General features: G+C 33.9%; 2 protein-coding genes across 3 annotated transcripts; both read right to left on the bottom strand.

Moving 5' to 3' along the window:
- Positions 1-1,611: 1,611 nt before the first annotated feature.
- Positions 1,612-3,825, bottom strand: LOC107888889 (pentatricopeptide repeat-containing protein At4g02750). The gene has a single exon (XM_016813147.2). The coding sequence runs from the start codon at positions 3,615-3,617 to the stop codon at positions 1,668-1,670; it is 1,950 nt and encodes a 649-aa protein (XP_016668636.1). The 5' UTR covers positions 3,618-3,825; the 3' UTR covers positions 1,612-1,667.
- Positions 3,826-4,504: 679 nt separating this feature from the next.
- LOC107888890 (rRNA-processing protein EFG1) lies at positions 4,505-8,332 on the bottom strand. 2 transcript variants are annotated; one of them, XM_016813149.2, is made up of 8 exons: positions 8,002-8,332; positions 7,761-7,890; positions 7,531-7,658; positions 7,111-7,249; positions 6,654-6,765; positions 6,027-6,081; positions 5,635-5,919; positions 4,505-4,756 (listed from the first exon to the last, which is right to left on the bottom strand). In XM_016813149.2, exons 1-8 carry the CDS (start codon positions 8,149-8,151, stop codon positions 4,751-4,753), a joined length of 1,005 nt encoding a protein of 334 aa, XP_016668638.1. In that variant the 5' UTR covers positions 8,152-8,332; the 3' UTR covers positions 4,505-4,750. The 2 variants fall into 2 exon arrangements, with proteins under 2 accessions (XP_016668638.1, XP_016668637.1); XM_016813148.2 differs by having other exon boundaries at positions 4,505-5,919.
- Positions 8,333-24,486: the final 16,154 nt, after the last annotated feature.

Below are 24,486 nucleotides of genomic sequence, written 5' to 3'. Positions count from 1 at the left end.
GATGAGATTTTGAATACCCAATATGTGGAAGGCCATATTGGTAGCTTTACAACCAAATCCTGGTTCGATAGCACGATGATAGAGGATGTGAAAATTATGGAGTTCAGAGTAAGAGTTATTAGTGTTGATAATTGTGGATAAAGGCGGTGCATAATATTTAAATAAAAAATTATGAAAGGTTAAATTTAACTTAAAAAGCATAAATCAAATTGAAAAAAAATATAAACGTATCCTCAAATTTAAGTAAAAGCATTTTAATGTTGCTGTGTTTTTGCTATTAAGTAGTCATAATTCAAAATTAGATACAATAGTGTGTTGCTTCAAGTGCAACTTTGTAAAAGAAAATGAAGAAATCACAAATAGGATGTGTGGCTAAACAAGTTTTTGGTTATCTAAAAATAATTAATGCTAACTTCGTTCTCCCTCCACCACTCTTTAGAATTATTGTTTTATATTTTTAAAATATTCTATTATTTTATCTTTCCAAAATACCTATTTAATGCATATGTTTACCTCTCCTATACCTCAAAGTTATAAAAATCTCAAACTTATTTAAATTTTAAAGCTTGAAATTTGATCAAATTGAATTAAGTTTTACTTTTTAAAACTTAAATTTAATTTAAAATAAAAATTAAATTATTCTAGTATATTTGTTTAAGCTTATTTATCTAAAAAAAAATCAAAATTCATGCTCAAATCCAAACTCATTATTTCTGTCAAGCTGTAAGTGTAAATTTGAATTGAGAATTTCAATATTAATTAAAAACATACATATTCAGAAGAAAAACTCAATAGACATGTGAGCTACATGAATAAAGCATTTGGATGATGGATATCGTTTGGTATTGCTGATATTAGTAGGAACGTTTTTCTTTTGTAAATCGAAATAATAAATTTTAAATTTTATTTCAGCGTAAATTTTGGTTAGTATCGATCGTATTAAAGCATACCATAAATTTCATTCGAACTTGTAAAAATGTAATGTATCGACTAGTATTAACAAAAATTTTAAATGATTTTTAACCTAAATTTTAAGTATTTATATATACCAAAAAAATATAAATATAAATATATTTTAAATTTAAATTTATTTATGTATTTTTATTTTTTATTTTGAATTTATTGAATTATGAATTGCTATATGAATAGAATGAAATAATCTTATTGTTTAATTTATGGAATAATTTTTTTTGCTTGTTTAAAGATGGATTGTGTTTATGAAGCTTATAAAAGAATATTTTATATAGCTAATGAGTATTTTATTTTATATTTTGTATCTGAAAATTTTAGGATGAAATTTGAACCCATGTTACCAATATTTGTTTTAATTTTTATGAGTATTTTATATTCGACACTTATTTAATTTCATTATTTTGATATTCGTAATACTTTTTATATACATATATCAAATGTTTTACAAAAATAGAGATAAATCCAAAACGGACCAATAACAGTGGAAAATGATATGTTATCAGTACAATACGGACTATCTTGATTTGGATACCCATTTCATAACCAATCATTTATTGTTTTAGAAAACACCTGCACCTGTAACAATGAGATAAATTGTTGCTACAAATAGTCCTAGTTTCAACCAAGTTCAACTTGAGCTTAAGCGACAATGATTCATGTTGATCTCCAATAAGTTATGAGCAAAAATATCTGGTTTACACTATTAATCCTTCTTTCTCTAAATCTCTTACAGATCCCAAAAGTTTCATTTCCTCACTGATCAAACATAAGGTGAAGTATATTCTTTCAGAATCAAAATGCAAAGCATCTGCAGTGACAAATTCATGAACAACAGATCCCAATTCAATCCAACTAGAAGCTCTATTTTTCCTGACTTCTTTCTTCCTAATAATTTCTCTAATCCTAGAAACGCCATCCCACCTTTTGGAATCAGCATAAATGTTGGATAAGAGAATATAGTTGCCCGAATTATTCGGCTCAATCTTAAACAACTCATCCGCAGCAATTTCAGCTAACTTGACGTTGCAATGGACCCGGCAACCAGCAAGCAAAGCTCCCCAAACGACTGCGCTAGGTGAAATCGGCATGTTTCTTATAAGGTTATATGCCTCTTCAAGGCACCCGGCTCGACCAAGTAGATCAATCATACATGCATAGTGTTTTTCGGAGGGCTGAATTCCGTGTTCTTCCTGCATTTGTTTGAAGTATTTCCTGCCCTCAATAACAAGTCCACCATGGTTACAAGCTGTCAAAACTCCAAGAAATGCGACTCCGTCTGGTTTTATGTTTGTCCTTTGCATCTCCTCTAACAAAGAAATGGCGTCTTGAGCCATGCCATGATTTGCAAAGGCGGTGATCATCACACTACAACAAAGCAAATCTTTATGATAAGCCATCTTAAAAACTTGTGAAGCCTTGGCAATATTTCCGCATTTTGCATACATGTCGATTAAACTAGTGACAATTCGTAAACTCGAAAAAAGTGGTGGTCCAGAGAAGTCATTAATAATCGATTCAGCTGCATCTAGAATTCCTAACTGCGAGCAAGCTGAAATGATTCCGAGCACAAATGTTTCATCTGGTTCAATACCTTGGTTTTTGTATTGTTTATACAATTCCAAAGCATTGCAAGGTTGCGCGTTCCGAGCATATCCTCCTATCATGGTGGACCACGAGATCAGATTCTTCTCAGGCATTTGATCAAACAACCATCTACCATTACTAACATCTCCTGCCTTGACATATCCGTCTACCATAATGGTCCATGATGCAAAGTTTTTACTGGGCATTTTGTCGAAAAATTCTTTCGCAACTTCCATCTTCCCCGCTTTACAAAACCCGGAAATCATCAAATTCCAAGTCCCGGCATCTCGAACCGGCATTGCTTCAAAAACAGACTGGGCAGAATGAACATCACCAACATCCATATATCCAGAAACCATGACATTCCATGAAGCTAAATCTTTGGTAGTCATTCTATCAAAAAGCAATTTAGCCTCTTCTCTCTCCCCAGCTTTGAAATATCCTTGAATCATGCTCGTCCAAGAAATCACATTTCTTTCAAGCATTTCGTCGAATAACTTCCGGGCAAGATTCACTCTACCATTATTTCCATACCCCGAAATCATCGAATTCCAAGAAACCAAATCTTTTTCCTCCATTTCATCGAATACCCTTGTTGCCAAATCAACTTCCCCACATCTCATGAACAAATCAATCACCGCATTTTGCATTATCAAATCGAAACAGAACCCACATTTTAACCCCAACCCATAAACCGCTTCCCCATCTTTAACCCTCACCAACCTGGCTAAACTCTTGAGAACCGATGCCAAGGTAAACTTCAAAGGCAAAACAGAGTCTTCCCGCATCTTTGAAAACAAAGACAAAGCTTCCAGGTAGTTCCGATTCTCAACATACCCATGAATCAAAGCAGTCCAAAGAAACGCATTTGGTTGAGGAATTTGATCGAACAACTTGTGAGCATATTGGATAGAACCAAATCGGGCATAGAGCCTGAGGAGCTTGTTTAGAACAAGGTGGGATAAGGCAAAAGAGCCATGGACCAAGAGACGGGCGTGAACAAATTTTAAGGCTTTGAGAGATTGAGCTTTGTTGAGGAGGCGTGACAGAGAGGGATTCATTTCATGGCTCCAAGACTATCAGGCATGACTCAGACGTTCATGTGATTTATAAAGTAAGGCTAAATTATTCGGGTTTAGTCATCATGTTGAATTGAACATAAGCCATAGAGCGAGTGTATGACTTAATTTAGAAGTTTAATTAAATATTAAACAAATTTAAAAGGAAACTCAGATAAATTCAACTCAAATTTAAATATAAATAATCAAGTAACTAATTAAATGAGAATGATTTTCGAATTTTAAAACTAAATTCAATCTAACTCAGGTAAACTTCTAATTTCAATTTTCAAGTTAGGGTGGCAAAATCAATTTACTCCAATTTTCATCATCAACAAATTATAAAAAAGTTGTCATTCAAAATTAATAGTATCAATAAAGATTTTATATATATTTTCTTGATACATTTTAAAGGAATATGTCACCTTGTTCAATAAAATATTTGTCTTAAATTCTTATTTAATAATCTAGGAAGGAACTTTATTTTATATAAAAAAATATATTCTATAAAATAAAATATTAAAATTTTAGTTCGATGAAAAATATATCATCCATTTTCACCAATATATATCATTCATTCTCTTTTATAAAATTACCATAATTAAAATAAAAAGCAAAATATAAATGTGGAGATAACCTTATAATATTTTTATTCTAATCAATTATGCTAAATTTAAATACGATCTTATTATTCGTGTTTTCATATCGAATTTGAGTATTTCACATAGCATAAACATGTTAAATTATTATATAATTTCATATACTTTTATTTTATTTTTCTTTTACTTTTAAGGCGCATGTTGTATAAAATTTGACTCATTAAATATATTGTTTTATATGCCATTTTATTTTAATTTTCTTTATATATTATTCGAGTGCAAAAGCTCAAATTAAATCAAGGCTCTTTTGGCCATTTCCAATGTATACATATAAATCTATAAAAAAAAATTAAAATAAGACAATGAATTAATTACCACAGGAAAAAAATTCTTAGAATTGGGGGAAAATTACAAAATAGTACAAAAACAGTTCTTAAATTTCAATTGGAGGCAGCAGCTGGCCCCTCCTTATAAATCTGTCTCCATCACCGATGGGTTAACCATTGACCCTATATTATACCAAAAGCGGAGTTCACTTCATGCCTGCAATAACAAACCATAATTTCCCAAAAGAAAAATCAAGAAATCTATCATAGAATATAGCCAATACGATGTTCCAATTTCCACTGATAGGCTGATTCAAATTCAAAGACATTAAATATATAAATAAGCTAATTTTTAATAGTAAAAATATATATTTGGCTTATGGTACAATGAGATTATTGATTCAAATCTCTCTCACTAACAAAAAAAAATGTTAAAAAGACTATGTTGCTCCCACTCTATTTTTCTTCAAGACACACAAGGGATATGACCTCCAAAGGCCCTCCATCCAATACATCAGAAAATTTGGAAAATACGAAAATACCCTTTTAGACACATACTCATATCCAACACACACACCCCAACTCAAAGTAATACAGATAGTTTCTCCAGTAAAGATATGGTTTCTCTCCAATTTTCTCAACAATTAATATAACTAATTGAGGGAGAGAATTGAAATTTGTTCATTTTATCTCAAGGGCTCAGATAGGGTAAAAAATTATTTCAGCTCAGAAGAGCTCAATGGAAAACATATATACAGACTACATCAGCAAATTCTCTGTCAGCTATATTCGTCGGGCTAGGGCAAGAGTATTATACGTTGCTATATATGTCTGGCACAGGTATGTTCAATTTTTTCCAAGATTTTCATGTACTCGAAAGGTCCTTAGAAGATATTATCCCAAATACACATCAGCATAGTTCAACCAGACATGGAATAGTAAAAGTAACAATGATAAGGAAAACTGCAACTGAACCAGCTTTAACCATTAAGACCATCTGCATTACTATGAAACTGTGGCTTTTGGATATCGGTAGTTGAAGAATCATGGCAAGGAAAAAGAAAAACCAACGCAAGTCACAAACAATAAACAAACCTGTTGTTTTCTCTTTTTTGGTCTCCTCTTTCTGCGTGGTTTGCGAGCATCAGAATTGGAACTTAAGTTACTATTGTTTCCAGTCTTTGAATTTGAGGATTCCCCCGCCTTAAAGGAAGAACTACTGCTTTTTGAAGTGTGGCTAGATGTGGACATTTCAGTTCTTCGTATTGATGAATTTCGGCTAGATGAAGATCCAAACCTTGATTTTGCACGTACAAAGTTTGAAAAAGAATTACTTGATGGCCTCGGAGGCGGCATTAAATCTCTCGCAGATACCTGTTTCTGTTATAAGTTGCAGCATGCAAGAGAAAAACGGAACGCAAATATGTTAAAACAGTTAAAAATAAATTATTTTCTTAAAATCACAACAATTCTATTCGATTCTGAACCTGATTCCTTTCATCGCTAGACATGCCGGACGCCGCTATGCCAGAAGCACGCTCCCTGCACAGAAATAGCAAAATATGTTTAACTGCACTTTTCCTTGCAACAAAAGAGGTAGAATAAAGATTCCCAACTCTAACCAACTACAAAGCTAAGTTACTCCAACCCTTTAATTTGCAAAATTTTTTGAAGTACTCATGTCTAACACACTTTCGGATACGAGTCCATTTAACCCTCCAAGGACCCTCCAAATACACAAAAAAACACTTGGAAAATACACAATATATACATAACCATATCAGACACACCCGAGTCTTAAGTAACATAGCTACAAAAAACTTGCAGTGAAAGACTGAAGTTAAATACAAACAGAACCTATTGCTTCTACTAACCAGAGTAAAGGTCCACAGTGACCATGAGTAAACGTTCATGTAAAACGAAGTTCTAATGGCAGTTATATAAGTCATATCAGTACTAATAATACAAAGGAGCAAAAATACCATCAACTAAGACTTTCCATCTATGAAGCATAAACACTTTGTCAAGGTCGTGTCCAAGTCCGTGCTTCCCTTCCCATCAAGATAAGAAGCAAAGTTCAATGAAGCAGTTCAACTCGTAGATGCAATACGTACCTTGTACTTTCTGTCCATTCATCATCTGCATCAGCTTCCTCACTCGAGCTTCCAGTCAAAAAGAAATCATCATCACTCAAATCCAACAGCCCATCATCCTCACTCCCTGTCTCTGTTAAGGGAAGTCCAAATGGAAGACATCATTCTTTTGAGTATGACAATAGAAGTCAATAAGAACAACATAAGCAGGTAAAACAACACCCGATACAAAAACACATGATACATCCATGACTTAATACATAGTTTTGAGCTACAAACACGCTCAAAAAGATTCAACAAAGTCCTGTTACTATGCAGAATTCAATTAGAAGAGTTTTCTTCGCCATATGTGAGTTCCAGCTCAATCAAGAACGAGAATGCCTTTATTCTAAAAAAGCTAACTACATCATACCATGCAATCAAGTAAAATAAATCACTTCATATAATATTATATTGCTATGGTGAAGAAAGACTGTACCTTCCAAATCTTTTCCGCTTGCAGCAGCAGCAACTAAGTTGGCTTTTATCTGCTTCCGCAATCTATTTCTCTTATCAATTAGGTCCGAACCATCACCTCCCGTAAATAAGGATACATATTTCTCAGTCTTGGGGAAAAACTGTATTTCAAAATAAAATACTAAATTTTAGCCTCTCATAATTTAGCACATATGCTGAATTCAAGTTGCAATAGTAAGTTAAATAACAAACACCCTATTTACCCCAACACAAGATGATCATAATCCGATACCCATGTTTGAATTTGTATCAAACATAGATGCTGGACACTGATACTCAAGCAAAAAACAAAGAGTTCAAGAAACATAGTACACTCCTCTCATCTAATTTTCATCAACAAGAATGCAAATTCAAAGAGAACTAAATACGCTACAAGCTTTACCCTAACATATTCAAGATCCTCTTTTAATTTAGACAGCTGTTCAGCAATCTCCATGTCTTGTGCCTGACCTGGCGAAATCCGTTGCTGCTTCTCCAACCGCCTTATTCGCCTTTCAATCTTTCTTCTTTCTTCAATAACAATTCAAGTAAATTATGAATGGATATTCATTCCAAATGTGAACAAATCATGACAACAACTAAGAACAGATAATGGTAACTATTTGATTGTACCAAAAAACTTAATCTTCCGATCACGCAAGAATAGCTTTCGTTCCACAGCAAGTCGAGTATGTATTTCTTCTTGTTTCTTAAGCCCTTCTAATTTCGTCTCTTGAGCTTCTCTAACTTCAGGAGGAAGATCCTTAAATAGACGCAAAGCAGAGAAATTCATCGCACAGCTTAAAAACCCTTAAATGAAAATTAAAATTTTTATTAAAAAAATTTGAGATGAAGAATGAAGAATAAAGAATACCTTTCGTAGCATGCGTTCAATGGAGCGTATCTGGTTCTTAAGAGAAACGGCTTTAGGCTTTAGTTTCTTGTCTAGGCCAGGTCCTTTTGATCGCCTCCCTACGCGCTTGCCCTCCCCCACGCGCCGCTTACCGTAGCCACCATGTGCCATTTTTTTTTTGTTACTTTCGCTAAAGAGATGACGACTGACGACCTTGAGGTTTCCCGTTGTTTGTTTTTAACCATAGGGTAAACTGGTGTAACAATAATATGGCGTAGCATATTACTAATATTAAGTTCAAATTGTAGAGTGAATTTATTTATTTTTCTTTTATTTCTGAGTATACTGGATTTTGTTGTAGAAATAGTGTGGAATGGTATTAGTACGTATGTGAATTGCCAAAGAATGATTCTTGGAATATTATCTCATTGCCCTTTGATTTTGCGTAATAATGAAAATAAAGTAGAAAAATAAAAAAGAGAGAAGACGATGAAGACAATTAAATAAAAAGAAGAGAAAGGAGAAAAAAAATTTATAGAGATTAGTTGTATAATTTAACTTAAAATTTCATCTAACATAATAATATTAACTTACCATATCATATTGTCGTCATATTATTAACGACTCATCAAAATTTACGTAATTATTAATCATATAGTAATTCTTTATAATAAAATATAATTTTAAACAAACGTATTGTCTTTAATTTATAATACTGTTATAATGTTTTGTTATACATCAGTAGCCACCGACCTGAGCCGTAGAAAGGATCTGGATTTTCGACCTATAACCCCAATAAATCCCACTCAAACACTAAGTGTAAGGAGAATCATAAGAGGATAGCAAGGCGGGTTTACAAATATAGCTCGCAAGGAGAGCTCACAGACACGCCTCACAAAAGGAGTTCATGAGCACGGGTTGCAAATCGAGCTCGTAGGAATCCAGGGAAGGCCACGGTGTAACAGGTTGCTTTCGTTGAAATCGGAACAGTGATTTCGGGTCCACAAATCCAGGTCAAAAAGAAAATTTATTTTATTATTATTGCATGGTCTGCATTATGATAGGAAAAACGTATGAAAATTTCAATAAGAAAATTTCACCGATTTCATATTTAATTATAGAAAGGATTAAATTGCATAAAATACGAAAGTTAAGTTCTAGTAGCTATAAGTAGTAAATAGCTATGGAATTTAAAACTTGATGTCCTTATATGATAATTAGACCATTAAATGGAGTTAGTAGATATTTATGATGAATCATCCATTGGAAAATTAGAAAAAGAAAATGACTAAATTGGAAATAGAAATAATTAAAGATGATAATAAACTAATATCATCTATTTTATCTTCATCCCCAAATTAAAAATACATGGAAACCCTAGCTAAGAGAAAGTGAGCTCAAGCAACTTGTTTTGGTTCAATTAGGTATGAATTCTTGTCCCGTTTTTAGTAATTTTTATATTTCCAAGATCGTAGTAACCTAATCTACCTATTTTGGGGATTAATTTGTAAAGTTATCAAAGTATTAAAAGTTTTCCATGGATGAGTATGCTGAAATTTTGAAATTTATGGTAGAAAATAAAAGGTTTTTGATAGATAAACAACTTTTATAAAGTAAATTTTGATGAAATTGTGATTTAGGGACTAAATTGTAAAGAAGTAAAATTCATGGAAAATTTTTTAATTTTAAGAATTACATGGGCTGTAAATGTTATATGAAAATTTTGGCTAGGCTTGGAATAAGGATTAAATTGCATGAATTTCATTTTCCGAGCCTAGAGATGAAATTGGAATTAATCAAAAGTATAGGGGCAAAATAGTATTTTTGCCTAAGATGTAAATTAGAGTAAATTGAGTGTGAAATGTGTTAAATTGATATTAAATTCGTTCATATAGATCTGGAAAGATCAAATAAGAAGTTAGATTGAGGAAAAAAAAGTATCGAATTAGTAGAAAATTATATATGAGCAAGTGACGAGGTAAGTTCGTGTAACTAAATTATGTATATTAATATGTTTGAATTGAATGTTATATATATGAATTGCATAAATGTCTGAAGTATGAGATTGATTATATGTTTGATACTACTCGATAAGTAATAAGTCCCGTTTGAATAAATGAAATTCGATAGATATAGGATTTCCCGTATTGGTTGTAATCTTGCATATGTTGCAGATACACCATAGCTCGAAAGAGCATCCTCTTATAAGCCCTCTCAAGCTTCCTGTTACATTCATACGAGCATTCCGATCGGTATTGATCCTGCATGTGTTGCAGATATACCACAGCTCTTTGTAAACGTCCTGTTATAAGATTGGTATTGATCCTGCATGTATTGTGGACATACCACAGCTCTTTATGAGCGTCCTGACATAGGTTCTTTGTGAGCTTCCTGATATGACTCGCTTGAACTTCCTGATATATGGTCATCCGGAGCTCCCTAATAATAACTCTTTGGAGTTACCTGTTAAGCTCAATGAGGTTCCTGTTTTAAACTCTTATGAGTTTTCTATTATAGCCCGGATAAGCTTCATGTTACATTGCTTACATGAGTTTCCTGCTATATGGCTCGAGAGAGTGCTTCCTGATTATGTGCACTAATGGGTACCCTTGAATATGAGTTGATGGATTACATTTTTGCACATTTCGAGTGTACTACATGTGCATCCATCGATATTTCAAATAAATTCAACGGGGAAAGTTCTAACATGGTTAAATTGAGCTTAAGATGATTTGTCATGGAAATGCACATGTTATATGGAAATATGATATGAAAAACATATGTATATGAAAGTTATTATATGATGAGCTCATCCTTAATTCTTGATGTTTACATGTAATACATGACTAACAAGTTTCTTGAGATTATATGTGTTTCGGCAAATTGCCAAATTTATTTGGATGAATTTTGTATACTTATCTTAATTGTAAATGATTGGTAAGTTAATTTTCTATTATACGAACTTACTAAGCATAATATGCTTACTCTGTTTTACTTCCTCTATTTTATAGTACTCGAAAGCTCGTAAAGGTAGGAACTTGGTCGGAGATACATCACACTATCCCTTGGACTTCTCGGTATATAAAGTAAGCTAAATTTTGGTATAATGGCATGTATAAGCTAAGTTAAGGATAAAAAAGAAATATTTTGGTTGGAACTAGTCATTGGAATGGCTTGTAATAGTTATATGTTGAATTAAAATATATATTTGTGTGTAGCTTTATCATGCTTGGTATGTGTTTGAAATGGTTAAGTGATGCAAAACATATCGTTATATTGATGGTTAAATTAAGTTAACACATTAAGTCCAATATGCATATAGGCGATATTATGTTATACTTAATAGATGAATTTTGCTTGATTTGAATGGTTTGAATTGGTTGATGAATGTATCTAAGTGTTTTTGTAGGTGGAAGGCAATTTAGGTGAGAAATAAGGCTTGGAAATGACCTTATTTTGTCTACACGGGTAGAGACACAGGCGTGTGTGTTAGTCGTGTGTGATACACGGCCATGCGCACGGGCGTGTAGTTTGGCCATGTGTCCTCTGCATCTTAAAATTTTAGAAACAGAATGCATCGAATTGCTCACATGGGGAGAGACACGGGTGTGTCTCTCAGCCGTGTGTGTCACACAGCCTAGCACATGGGCGTGTGACTTTGCCATGTGACCCCTGCACTTAATTATTGAAAATTAAATTTGTTCACACGGCCTAACACACGAGCGTGTGGTTAGCCGTGTGACCCAAGTCAGAGAGTTACATGGGTGTGGACACGGGCTAGGACATGGCCGTGTACCTCACATCGAATGCACACATGATCTGTGACACAGGCATGTCACTTGGCCGTTTGAGCCACACGGCCTAGCCACACGGGCGTATGTCCCCTATACATAAGAAAATTTTTGAAATTTCGTGAAAAATTCTCTGAGTTCCCAATTTAGTCTCGACTTGTTTCAAATGTATAACTTGGGCCTCGAGGATCCATGTAAAGGACAATAGGATTAAATATGGTTGGTTTCTGATATGAATAATAATTGACATGAATTAATTGTATTTGTTCTGTAACTCCGATAATGCTTCTTAACCCTATTCCGAAGATAGATATGGGTTAGGGGTGTTATGTTTATTGGGATCAATGTTACGGTTTAGCCGATTCTCGGACTAACATAGCAAGTACAAGTTTAGCTATACATTCCATTATATAATTTTTGGTAGTGCTCCTAACCATTTTAAACATGTTTTTCATATAGTAATGTCGTCTAACCGAGCTGAATCCGAGGAAGCTGAGAGCAATGCTCAAAGCTTTAGTTCAAAGAGTTGCTTCCAGTAGTAGAAGCCCGTACCTGAGGGTTGAGGTGAGGAGGTTAAAGAATCCTTCTTTCAAATGATGAACGAATGGTTCACTGAATATTTAAGAACAAAGTTGGCTGTGCAACAACCTCCACCCCCTCTTGTCTCTCAACCGGTTCCTGATATCCCACAAGGTACAGAACTTGTTAGAACTAGTAAGCCTCCTGTAGATAAAATATGTAAATATGGGGTAGAAGAATTTATAGCAACAGCCGAAGATGATCCTAAAAAGGCTAAATTCTGGCTAGAAAACACTATCTGAGTTTTAGATGAATTGTCATGTACACCAGTTGAATGTCTGAAGTGTGTTGTATCCTAGTTAAAAGAATCAGCTTATCAGTGGTGGAATACTTTAATTTCTGTTGTGCCAAAAGAATAGGTTACTTGGGAATTTTTCCAAACTGAATTCAAAAAGAAATATATTAGTCAGATATTTTTGGATTAGAAAATGAAAGAATTTTTAGAGCTTAAACAGGGGAATATGACAGTATCTAAATATGAACGAGAATTTGTTAGATTGAGAAAATATGCTAGAACGTGTATCCCGACTGAAGTTGCCATGTGTAAAAGGTTTGAAGAGGGATTAAATGAAGACATCAAGTTATTAGTTGCAATCCTAGAATTAAAAGAATTTGTGGTACTAGTCGATCGAGCACATAAATCTGAATAATTAAGTAGAAAAAAGAGACAGGCAGAGATGGAAGCCTGGACTTCAAGTAAAAGATTTCTGGGAAAGTCACAACCGTCAGTTTCAAAGAAATCAAAGAAATATCATGATCGTTCTACCACATCTGTGGGGTACTTTGGAAGAGACTGAAGTGCTCAACGCTCTAATCAGAGATCTCCGACCCATAATAGCAAGTTCTGGAAGTGTCGAAAATCCTAAACCTAAATGCAAGCATTATAATAAATTTCATTTTGGTGAGTGCTGCATGAGAAGCGAAGCCTGTTTTAGATGTGGTTCTCTTGACCACTATCTCAAAGATTGCCCGGAAAGGATTGAAAAAGATACTGTTCAGACTTTAAGGCCGAGCAACCCTGCCTCGAGAGGTAGACCACCTCGTAACCCCGACAATATCAGTGGTAGCCGAGGTACAACAAAAGATTCAACTGCTAAATCTGAAGCACGAGCACCAGTAAGAACATATGCTATTCGTGCACGTGAGGATACCTCTGCACTTGATGTTATTACTGGTACATTTTCTCTTCTTCATACTGATATTACTGCTTTAATTGATCTTGGTTCAACACATTCATACATTTGCATGAATTTAACATTTATTAAAAATTTATCTGTTGAATCCACTGAATTCGTGGTCAAATTATCAAACCTCATGGGCCAGTATGTGATGGTGGATAAAATTTGCAAGAAATGTCCGCAATTATACAGGATTTTTTTTCGGATAATTTGATATTACTGTCATTTAATGAATTTGATGTGATTCTAGGTATGGACTGGTAACTCAGCATGATGAAGTGGTAAATTGTAAGCAGAAATTTATTGTATTAAAATGTCAGAATGGTGAATTGCTCTGTATTGAATCTGATAAATTGGATGGGATGTCTAATGTGATATCAGTTGTGTCAATACAAAATTATATCAGGAAAGGGTATGATGCTTGTAACACCCCCTAACCCTAAACTGTTGCCAGAATAGGGTTACGAGGCATTACCGGACAATCAGACAATTTTACGATTAATATTCAAATAATTATCGAACATATTATAATATAATCATAAATTCATAAAAAAACTTTTGCTAATTAACTCTTTTCTATAAAAAAAACTCAACATAACCCTTTTATAAATATCTAACCTTCCCTATAATTTCAAACCAGGACCAATCCAAAACCAATATTTCAACTAATGCAATTTCATGTTTAACTGTATTAAAATCATACTTATAACAAAAATTTGATAATTTACTCTATGAATGTAACACCCCAAACCTGGCTTAGACGTTATGTCGAATCTAGCGGCGTCACATGAGAGTGTTTTTAGAAAATCTTAGCAAGTTAAAAATCATTCAGTTCATTATCATTACTTAAGTCGTGAAATCTCTGATCCGATTATTAGGTGAACACATTTCATTATCACAGAAGCTAAATATCATAAATTCATTAATCAATAGCTTAATATTTTAAAATCCCAGAATAACTTAAAAATAGTTCAAGTTCAAAGATGTTTTAATCCCAAAAATAAATATTTAGAATAAAGTAGACAAAACAGAATGTTACTAAAAAATCCATAAATGTCCAATAGTGGTCACCATCGAGCCCTTCGTCGCACCGATCCACCTACTGCTGAGGATTTCCTGACAGACAAATAAACAAAGGGGTGAGTTTTCGCAAACTCAGTGTGTACATCCCCACAAACAGCATGCACACAAACAGATAACAGAATACAGACAGTTCGACCTTAGCTATACAGGTATCGCAAGCATAACAAATCAGATATCAGAAAACATGCCCACCAACCCTGCACACCATCTCCGACCAACCCAACACAACATGTAGGGATAGAATCGACACACCTAACCCTACACACCAAGTATGGGGATATAATCAACCCATCCAACCTTACACACCACAACGTACCGTAAAACAGTACATAATAGATATATGCAGCGTTCCTTCCAGATAGCAGGCTAATCGCCTCTCAGACTTCCTTCTCTTCACAACAATCCCAACCCAATGCAATGCAACATACATATCATGACATGCTTATATACAGATATCAGATCTTATCAAAATCACGGCAGAACAGATATACGGAATCAGACAGATACACGTGCTTATAATAACATGCTTTTGCATACAATTCAATAATCAATCAGAGTATAGGGTTTAAGTAACGCTTACCGCCCCTACAGTCAGGTCACAGTTGACTTAGGTGACCCGTGCAACCTTACAGAACATTTCAAACAAATTGGGCTCACACGCCTGTGTGCCCTGCCTGTATGGATCACACAGCCTGGCCCAAAGTCTCACACGCCTGTGTGGTTCACTCGTGTGGTCCACACGCCTGTACGGTCTACATGGCCCAATTGGTCGAGCCTGTGCCTTGCACACGGCCTTGCCAGCCTCACACCTCCGTGTCTGTAGCGCCCGTGTGACACGCTCGTGTCTCGCGATGCAGACTACCACACGGGCAAACCACACGCCCGTGTGGCGTCGACAGGCCATTTTTTGGCTTTCGCCGAAACTCGTTTTCTACGCGATCAGAGTACACACCTGATTCATTTTCACTGCTAATCCAACCACGAGCACTTCAAAGCCTAAGATTGATAATACCGAGCCCAAATCATTCACTTAAATAGACCTCCTTAAGAGCTGTCAAATCCCAAAAGAGAGATCTACTTACCTTCAATGAAGAACGGTGCTTCCTTGTGTTTAAAACTCGATTACTGATCTACAGAGCCTTAAATATCCCCTAAACAGCAAACAAAAACCCTCTTAAATGATCTCCAAAGAAAATCACAAAACTTGATAAAGCGATACTTACCAAATCGACAGAACCGCTAGTGATACGCCTAAGCTTATCGAAAAAGAAGAAAAATGAAGGGAATAAGGAAAAAGACATTTTGACAATAAGGGGTTTTGGGGAAAAGAAAACAGCAGAGAGCAAGAACTTTTGTTAAAAAGAAGGGAATAAGCCCTAATTATCCCTAAACCCCAATTCAGATTTCTGATAAAGCCCAACTCTTAGCCAAAACTTGCAGCAAAAATAATCCCATCGCCACTGCAAGGAATCGAACTCCAAACCCTAAGCGTAATCCCTTGCCACTTAACCACTAGATCAGCATACCCATTCTGTTAGGTTTTTACCAACAATTCCTTATAAGCCCACTGACCTAAAGTCAAGCTTTATTCAAATAAAAACCCAAAATTTAGCCCAAGTTAAAACTTGAATTTAAGACCTCCCAAGCACACCCCAGAGCACATAACTACTTAAACCAACACGTTTAAAGCCAAAAATAACACAGACCCAGTTGTTCAGTTATTTCCATGCTCAACAATTACAAAAGCCAAAATTAAAGAAATTTGGGGCGTTACAATGAACATTTATGTTACCATTAAAAATTAAATTAGAATATCATTCGTCCATTCTAAATTTATATTATGCATATCATGTAAATTTTCATACCATTTCATTAGTTTAAACACCAAAATGCCAAATACCATTCTTTACAACAAAAATTATATAACATTTTAAAGTGATTAAAATAACACCTATGTACATGCCACTTTTACCAAAAGAAGAATACATCGCCGAGTTTTGTACTAGAGTCGGGATCGCCTGGATGCTGAACTAAGACTCTGAACACCTATTGATCTGCGCACGGAAACAACCGTATGCTGAGTATTTTATACTCATTGGTATTACTATAATTCAAATTATAAATAACCAAATAAATTTTCACATAATCAATCATATAATACATGAACACATATTACTGTAATTTATACACTACTTTCATTCCATATCAATAACAATTCAATTTAACCACATAACAACCAAATATCATAAACAATTAGGTACTAATAACCTTTGAAACCTTTGACTTATCCATTTCATTCTTATTTCTCAATTTCATCACATATCACTTATATACATCAATTTTTCATTTCTATTCAATTTTTCTTTTTCACATCGTTTATCCCTATTAACAAGATTTGGACATTGGTGGATACACGGATCCAACCAACACACCAGAATTTCATCCAGTGCCTTATCGGATAGTTCGAAGCAATAAAGTGACATCCAGTGTCTCATCGACTCGAGGTCGAAGTATCCCTGAACACTTCCAATCCTATGGCATGCTAACTATATCTGACTCAGCCCGACTAGTTAATAGGGTCCTCAAATTCACATTTCAATTCAAAATTCACTTTTCCATTTTCAAGTCAATATTCAATTCAATTCCACACATACATTTATCATTCAATTGAATTTCTTTCAACTTAATAATAATACTTACTTTATATTTCACTTATCATACACATAAATTTAAATTCAAAAATAAATAATAACTAAATTTAAATTATAGTAATACAAACCGTAAATCTCTCGTTTAGTCCTCGATAGCTTTCTCCTTTCCTTTCGATGCCAATGCCTCGGGTTCTTTATTAGTTACGAAAATAATAATAATTTGCACTGATTAATACAACATTAATTCACATTAAATACTTGAATTTCTATTCAATTTCTACTTTAATTTCAATTTGGTCCTAACTAATTCATCCATTTTTCTACCTCAATTTATACCTTATTTCTACTTAAATTTTAACTAAACTTAAACTTAACAATAAAGTTTCAGCATAAAAATCATAATTTTGAATTTCTTTACATTTAGTCCCTATTATACAAAATTTTGTAACTTATTCTACGATTTAATTTATCTCCCACTTCTAGTTAGAAATTCTATTAATTCAATCCCCAATTCACACTTTTACTCAATAAAATTTAATGTCTAAAAATCTAACATCTTCCAAAATTTCAGCACATACTTAATAGTATTTTGTTCTAGTTTCATAAAAACTCAAAAATTTCAAAAAAATGACTTAATTTGACTTACCAATTTGAAATTGAACCTTGAAAACCCTAAATTTATTCTTTTCTTTTCTTTTTTTTCTTTTCTTTCTGTTTCATCCCCTATTCAGTTTCTATTTCCTTTCTTTTGTTTCTTTAGTTTATATATATAATATAATATAATATAATGATTAAAACATAAAATATTTTTATTATATAATAATATAATAATATATTAAACATAAAAATCTTATATTTTCTTCACGATAAACTGCCTCAATTTATATAATTGCCCTTTTAGTCCTTTTTTATTTTCTTTTAATCTATAATTAAACTTTTACCCTTTATTTAATTTAGTCCTTTTTACTATTTACACTAAATTAAGCTAATTTTACTTAGTTAAATCCTAATTAAGCACTCGAATAAACTCATAATTACTTCCAATAATTATTTATGACTCGATTTACTAATATAGAGGCCCTATAACTCACTTTTCTAGTGCCCGTGAATTTTGGGTCAATACAATGCTTATCTTGCATATGTGTTGGATACTAAAGTATCTGAGTTGGATACTAAAGTATCTGAACCAAAGATTAAGTCAGTACCGGCTGTTTGTTAATCTCCTAACGTGTTTCAAGAGGAATTACCCGGATTACCACCGGTCAGAGAGGTAGAATTTTCCATAGATCTTGTTCCTAGAACAAAACCTATACCTATAGCACGTTACAGAATGACTCCTACTGAATTAAAGGAGTTGAAAGCACAGTTGCAAGAATTGACTGACAGTGGTTTTGCTCGACCTAGTTCTTCATCTTATGGTGCGCCAGTTTTGTTTGTTAAAAAGAAAGATGTGTCGTTGAGATTATGCATTGATTACCAGCTGCTCAACAAAGTCACTGTTAAGAATAAGTATCCATTGCCTCGTATTGATGACTTGTTCAATCAGTTGAAAGATGCTACTGTGTTTTCAAAGATTGATCTTCATTTCGGTTACTATCAGCTACGGGTGAAAGGTTCAGATGTGATAAAGATAGCCTTCAGAACTAGGTACGGGCACTATGAGTTTCTTGTAATGCCGTTTGGTTTGACTAATGCACCTGCGGTATTCATGGATTACCGTATTTGTTGATGATATTCTAATATACTCCCAAGATAAAAATGAACATGTTGATCATTTAAGAATTCTTCTGCAAACGCTGCGTGATAAATAATTGTATGCCAAATTTAGTAAATGTGAATTTTGGCTTTGAGAAGTTAATTTTCTTGGGCATATAGTATCTGTTGAAGGCATCAGGGTAGACTCGAATAAAATTTCAGCAACTGTTAACTGGAAACCACCAAAATATGTGCCTAAAGTTAGAAGTTTTCTGAGATTAGCTGGATATTATCGGAGGTTTATAAAAGGGTTCTTGATGATAGCTTCTCCCATGACACGTTTGTTACAAAATGATGTGAATTTTGAGTGGTCTGATAAATGCCAGTAAAGTTTTGATAGATTAAAAGCCTTGTTGACAAAGCACTTGTATTAGTTCAACCTGAATCAGGTAAAGAATTTGTAATTTATAGTGATGCGTCATTGAATGGTTTAGGCTTTGTCTGGATGCAAGAAGGTAAAGTAATAGCCTATACTTCTAGACAGCTAAAACCACATGAAAAGAATTACCGATACATGATCTAGAATTAGCACCCATTGTGTTTGCATTGAAAATTTGGCAACACTATCTATTTGGTGAAAAGTGTCACATATTCACCGATCATAAAAGTTTGAAGTATCTGATATCACAAAAAGACTTGAATCTGAGACAGTGTAGATGGCTTGAGTTATTAAAATATTATGATCTGATTATTGATTATCATCTGGGAAAAGCCAATGTGGTTACAAATGCTCTGAGTAGAAAATCTTTGTTTGCTTTGCGAGTAATGAATACCCGATTGTCATTATCTAAAGATGGTTCAATCCTAGTTGAGTTAAAAGTCAAACCGACGTTTCTGCAGCAAATTTGTGAAGCTCAAAAAAATGATGATGAGTTACAAGCTAAACGGGTACAATGTGAGTCAATTTCTGATTCAGAATTTCAGATTGGGTCTGATGATTACCTGTTATTCAGAGGCAAAATATGTGTACCGAGGAATGCATACCTTGTACAAAAGATTTTGAATGAAGCTCATAATGGTACTATGTCTGTTCATCTGGGGAGTAACAAAATGTACAATGATTTGAAAAAGATGCATTGGTGGCCAGGAGTAAAACGTGATATTTCTGAATTTGTGTCTAAATATTTGATTTTTCAGCAAATTAAAGCTGAACATCAGGTGCTTTCAGGATTGTTACAGCCAGTAACAATACCGGAATGGAAATGAGAAAGAGTTACCATAGACTTTGAATCAGGATTACCCCTATCCCTGAAAAAGAAATATGTCATTTGGGTAATTTTTGATCATTTAACGAAGTCTGCACAGTTTATTTCGGTACGTATGCATTTCTCCTTGGAAAGATTAGCTGAATTATATGTTTCTAAGATTGTCAGACTGCATGGAGTGTCAGTTTCCATTATTTCAGATAAGGATCCCTGGTTTACATCCTGATTTTGGAATAAGTTGCAAGAAGCTCTGGGTACACAGTTCAATTTAAGTATCGCATTCCATCCTCAGATTGATGGACAATCCCAACCTGTGATACAGATTTTAGAAGATATACTTCAGTGCTGTGTACTAGACTTTGAAGATAACTGGGAAAAGTATCTGCCTTTAGTTGAATTTGCATACAATAATAGCTATCAGTCAAGCATTAAAATCGCACCGTACGAGGCTCTGTATGGTCGTAAATGTAGAACTCCACTGTATTGGACAGAGGTCAGTGAGAAAAAGATACTTGGAGTTGATCTAATCCGTGAGACTGAAGAAAAAGTGAAAGTGATGAGAGATAGTTTGAAAGTACCCTCTGATCATCAAAAATCTTATGTTGATCTTAAACGAAAAGAGATAGAATTTCAAGTTGGTGATAAGGTATTTTTGAAAGTCTCACATTGGAAGAAAGTTCTTCGGTTTGCTCGTAAAGGAAAATTGAGTCTATGGTTCATTGGAGCCTATGAGATCACTGAAAGAATCAAACCTGTTGCATACTGATTAGCGTTACCACCAGAACTTGACAAAATTCATAATGTTTTTCACGTGTCTATGTTGCGACGGTATTGATCAGATCCTTCACATGTTATATCCCCAAAAGAAGTTGAGATTCAGCCTAACATGACTTATACTGAAGAACTGATCAAAATACTAGCACGTGAGACAAAAGTATTGAGAAATAAAAAGGTAGCTTCAGTAAAAGTTCTTTGGCAATGACATGAGATAGAGGAAGCTACCTGGGAACTTGAGGAATCAATGAGAAATCAATATCCGAATCTCTTTATTGGTAAGATTTTTTAGGACGAAAATTTTTTAAAGGGGGAGAGTTGTAACAACCTGTTTTCAGTGAAATCAGAATAGTGGTTTTGGGACCACAAATCTGACTTAGAAAGAAAATTTATTTTAATATTATTGCATGGTCTGCATTATGATAGGAAAGACATATGAAAATTTCGATAAGAAAATTTTACCGATTTCATATTTAATTATAGAAAGGAACAAATTGAATAAAATGCAAAAGTTGAGTCCTAGTAGCTATAGTTAGTAAATAACTATGGAATTTTAAACTTGAGGTCCTTATATGGTAATTATACCATTAAATGGAGTTAGTAGATATTTATGATGAATCATCCATGAAAAATTAGAAAAAGAAAATGACTAAATTGGAAATGGAAATAATTAAAGATGATAATAAACTAATATCATCTATTTCATCTTTATCCCCAATTTAAAAATACATGGAAACCCTAGCTAAGAGAAAGTGAGCTCAAGCAAGTTGTTTTGGTTCAATTAGGTATGAATTCTTGTCCAGTTTTGGTAATTTTTATATTTTTGAGATCGTAGTATAGGATCTACCTATTTTGGGGATTAATTTTTAAAATTATCAAAGTAATAAAAGTTTTTCATGGATGAGTATACTGAAATTTTGAAATTTATAATAGAAAATGAAAGGTTGTTGATAGATAAACAACTTTTGTAAAGTGAATTTTGATGAAATTGTGATTTAGGGACTAAATTGTAAAGATGTAAAATTCATGGAAAATTTTTGAATTTTATGAATTACATGGGTTGTAAATGTTATATGAAAATTTTGGCTAGGCTTGGAATAAGGATTAAATTGCATGAATTTTATTTTTCGAGCCTATGGATGAAATTAGAATTAATCAAAAGTAAATGGTATTTTTGCATAAGATGTAAATTAGATTAAATTGAGTGTGAAATGTGTTAAATTGATGTTAAATTCATTTATATAGATCTAGAAAGATCAAATAAGGAGTTAGATTAAGGAAAAGAAAAAATGTTGGATTAGTAGAAAATCATATATGAGCAAGTGACGAGGTAAGTTCGTGTAACTAAATTATGTATATTAATATGTTTAAATTGAATGTTATATATATGAATTGTATAAATGTATCAAGTATGAGATTGATTATATGTCTGATAATACCCGATAAGTAATAAGTCTCGTTTGAATACATGAAATTTGATGGATACAGGATTTCCCGTATTGGTTGTGATATTGCATATGTTGCAGACACACCATAGCTCGAAACAGCATCCTGTTATAAGCCCTCTTGAGCTTCCTATTACATGGTTCATACAAGCATCCTTATCAGTATTGATCCTGCATGTGTTGCAGATATACCACTGCTTTTTGTAAGCGTTCTGTTATATGATCGGTATTGATTCTGCATGTATTGTGGACATACCGCAACTCTTTATGATTGTCCTGACATAGGCTCTTTGTGAGCTTCCTGATATGGCTCTTTTAAACTTCCTGATATATGGCCATCCGGAGCTCCTTGATAATAATTCCTCGAAGTTACCTATTAAGCTCAATGAGGTTCCTGTTTTAAACTCTTATGAGTTTCCTGTTATAGTCCGGATAAGCTTCTTGTTACATGACTCACATGAGCTTCTTGTTATATGGCTCGAGAGAGTGCTTCCTGATTATGTGCCCTAATAGGTGCCCCTGAATATGAGTTGACGAATTACAGTTTTGTACACTTCGAGTGTACTATATGTGTATCCATCGATATTTCAAATAAATTCAAAGGGCAAAGTTCTGACATGGTTAAACTGAGCTTAAGATGATTTGTCATGGAAATGCACATGTTATATGGAAATATGATATGAAAACAATATGTATATGAAAGTTTACATGTAATAAATGACTAACAAGTTTCTAGAGATTATTTGTGTTTAAGCAAATTGCCAAATTTCTTTGGATAAATTTTGTATGCTTATCTTAAATGTAAATGATTGGTAATTTTGTTTTCTATTATGTGAACTTACTAAGTATAATATGCTTACTCTATTTTAATTCCTCTATTTTATAGTATTCGGATGCTCGTTAAGGTTGGAACTTGGTCAGAGACACATCACACTATCCCTTGGACTCCTCGGTATATAAAGTAAGCTAACTTTTGGTATAATGGCATGTATAAGCTAAGTTAAGCTTGAAGAAGAAATATTTTGGTTGGAACTAGCCATTGGAATGGCTTATAATAGTTATATGTTAAAGTAAATATATATATTTGTATGTAGCTTTGTCATGCTTGGTATGTGTTTGAAATGGTTAAGTGATGCAAAGCATATCATTATATTGATGGCTAAATTGTGCTAACACATTAAGTCCAATATGCATATAGGTGATATTATGTCATACTTAATACATGAATTTGGCTTGATTTGAATGGTTTGAATTGGTTGGTGAACATATCTAAGTGTTTTTGTGGGTGGAAGGCAATTTGGGTGAGAAATAATGCTTGGAAATTGCATTATTTTGTCTAAACGATGTGATACACGGCCATGCGCACGGGCGTGTAGTTTGGCCGTGTGTCCCCTGCATCTTAAAATTTGAGAAATAGAATGCATTGAATTACTCACAAGGACAGAGACACGAGTTGTGCCTCAACCGTGTGTGTCACCCGGCCTAACACATGGGCGTGTGACTTGGTCGTGTGACCCATGCACTTAATTATTGAAAATTAAATTTGTTTACACGGCCTAACAGACAGGCATGTGGTTGGCCATGTGACTCAAGTCAGAGAGTTACACAGGTATGGACACAGGCTAGGACACAATCGTATGCCTCACATCGAATGAACATATAGTCTGGGACACGAGCATGTCAGTTGGCCTTGTGAGCCACATGGCCTAGCCACACGAGCGTGTGTCCCCTACACCTAAGAAAAATTTTAAAATTTCACGAAAAATTCTTTGAGTTCCCGATTTGGTCCCGACTTGTTTCGAATGTATAAATTGGGCCTTGAAGGTCCATTTAAGGGACAATATGATTAAATATGACTGGTTTCTGATTTGAATAGTAATTGACATGAATTAATTGTATTTATTTTGTAACTCCGGTAATGCTCCTTAACCCTGTTCTGGTGACAGATATAGGTTAAGGGTGTTACACACGACCTTAGCTCACATGCACCCAAAGAGTGCATAAAAAAGACCACGTGCCCCATAGGCCACCCATACACGTGTCCA

The sequence above is a fragment of the Gossypium hirsutum genome, chromosome A09, assembly GCF_007990345.1.
Source record: "Gossypium hirsutum isolate 1008001.06 chromosome A09, Gossypium_hirsutum_v2.1, whole genome shotgun sequence".
Lineage (NCBI taxonomy): Eukaryota > Viridiplantae > Streptophyta > Magnoliopsida > Malvales > Malvaceae > Gossypium > Gossypium hirsutum.
Note: the sequence above shows the minus strand (reverse complement) of the source record. Positions and strands in the feature narration are given on the sequence as shown.

What these genes read in the sequence shown, in the direction of transcription:
- LOC107888889 (XM_016813147.2), bottom strand. Translation starts at nt 3,617, where the DNA reads ATGAATCCCTCTCTGTCACGCCTCCTCAACAAAGCTCAATCTCTCAAA.
- LOC107888890 (XM_016813148.2), bottom strand. Translation starts at nt 8,151, where the DNA reads ATGGCACATGGTGGCTACGGTAAGCGGCGCGTGGGGGAGGGCAAGCGC. An exon ending in AGGATCTTGAATATGTTAGG is followed by an intron (nt 7,250 to 7,530) that starts GTAAAGCTTGTA and finishes TTTGAAATACAG; the next exon opens with TTTTTCCCCAAGACTGAGAA. An exon ending in GAATGGACAGAAAGTACAAG is followed by an intron (nt 6,082 to 6,653) that starts GTACGTATTGCA and finishes ATTTCTGTGCAG; the next exon opens with GGAGCGTGCTTCTGGCATAG.